The sequence below is a fragment of the Lottia gigantea genome (assembly GCF_000327385.1).
Source record: "Lottia gigantea unplaced genomic scaffold LOTGIsca_281, whole genome shotgun sequence".
NCBI lineage: Eukaryota > Metazoa > Mollusca > Gastropoda > Lottiidae > Lottia > Lottia gigantea.
Window position 1 is genome coordinate 49,687 of NW_008708903.1, and position 1,454 is coordinate 51,140.

At 23.2% G+C, this 1,454-nt stretch overlaps 1 protein-coding gene across 1 annotated transcript in view; it reads left to right on the forward strand.

The window, feature by feature from the left end:
* Window positions 1–999, forward strand: part of LOTGIDRAFT_175434 (hypothetical protein) — a gene marked incomplete at both ends in the record, with an annotated part of 5,572 nt that extends 4,573 nt beyond the window's left edge. The window contains 8 exons of the mRNA XM_009056650.1: window positions 102–170; window positions 200–268; window positions 298–366; window positions 396–464; window positions 543–611; window positions 641–709; window positions 739–807; window positions 978–999. Of these exons, the coding sequence (XP_009054898.1) occupies window positions 102–170; window positions 200–268; window positions 298–366; window positions 396–464; window positions 543–611; window positions 641–709; window positions 739–807; window positions 978–999 (505 nt within the window). The remainder of the gene's footprint in view (window positions 1–101; window positions 171–199; window positions 269–297; window positions 367–395; window positions 465–542; window positions 612–640; window positions 710–738; window positions 808–977) is intronic.
* Window positions 1,000–1,454: the final 455 nt, after the last annotated feature.

A 1,454-nucleotide genomic window follows, 5' to 3' on the forward strand; every position in this document is an offset into this window, starting at 1 on the left:
TAAGAAGTTAACTATGAAGAAAGGTAATGAGAGATATAAATTATATTTAAAGAAAGTAAGCTATGAAGAAAGGTAGTGAGATATATAAATTATATTTAAAGAAAGTTAACTATGAAGAAAGGTAGTGAGAGATATAAATTATATTTAAAGAAAGTTGACTATGAAGAAAGGTAGTGAGATATATAAATTATATTTAAAGAAAGTTAACTATGAAGAAAGGTAATGAGAGATATAAATTATATTTAAAGAAAGTTAACTATGAAGAAAGGTAATGAGAGATATAAATTATATTTAAAGAAAGTTAACTATGAAGAAAGGTAATGAGAGATATAAATTATATTTAAAGAAAGTTAACTATGAAGAAAGGTAGTAAGAGATATAAATTATATTTAAAGAAAGTTGACTATGAAGAAAGGTAGTGAGAGATATAAATTATATTTAAAGAAAGTAAACTATGAAGAAAGGTAATGAGAGATATAAATTATATTTAAAGAAAGTTAACTATGAAGAAAGGTAATGAGAGATATAAATTATATTTAAAGAAAGTTAACTATGAAGAAAGGTAGTGAGAGATATAAATTATATTTAAAGAAAGTTAACTATGAAGAAAGGTAGTGAGATATATAAATTATATTTAAAGAAAGTTAACTATGAAGAAAGGTAGTGAGAGATATAAATTATATTTAAAGAAAGTTAGCTATGAAGAAAGGTAATGAGAGATATAAATTATATTTAAAGAAAGTTGACTATGAAGAAAGGTAGTGAGAGATATAAATTATATTTAAAGAAAGTTAACTATGAAGAAAGGTAATGAGAGATATAAATTATATTTAAAGAAAGTTTATATTATTATCACAGTGGCAAACTTCTTATAGAAATATTTTATTAAAAACATTAATCATATGATTCAGTGAGTTTTTAAAAAACTAAATAAAAAAACCCACTTTGTATAAAATAGATAATTGATGTTATTTCAGTTTAAAATTGAACATTGAATAAATATATTTTTGAAGATTTTGAATAAAAGATAAAATATTATAATTGTAAAATATAATTTAAGTATTTATATTATCAAGTGAAGAAGTTTGTTTTTAAAAATGACATCTAGTCCATCTTATCTCTTAGAAAGAAATTTGATTGGCTAGACTTTTAAAATATTCAAATTATGGAGTGAATAAGTTTGCTTGTTTAAAGGGATAGGTGCATCATTTTGGGGGTTGATTTGAGTCTTGAATATATGTAAACAGTCTTCAGAAGTAAATCACATAATTCCTTTAAAAATACTTCAAATTAGGAAAAGTTAGAAGATAAGAACCTAGGATATCCTAGAAACAGTGTTAGAAGATAAGAACCTAGGATATCCTAGAAACAGTGTTAGAAGATAAGAACCTGGGATATCCTAGAAACAATGTTAGAAGATAAGAACCTAGGATATCCTAGAAACAGTGTTAGAA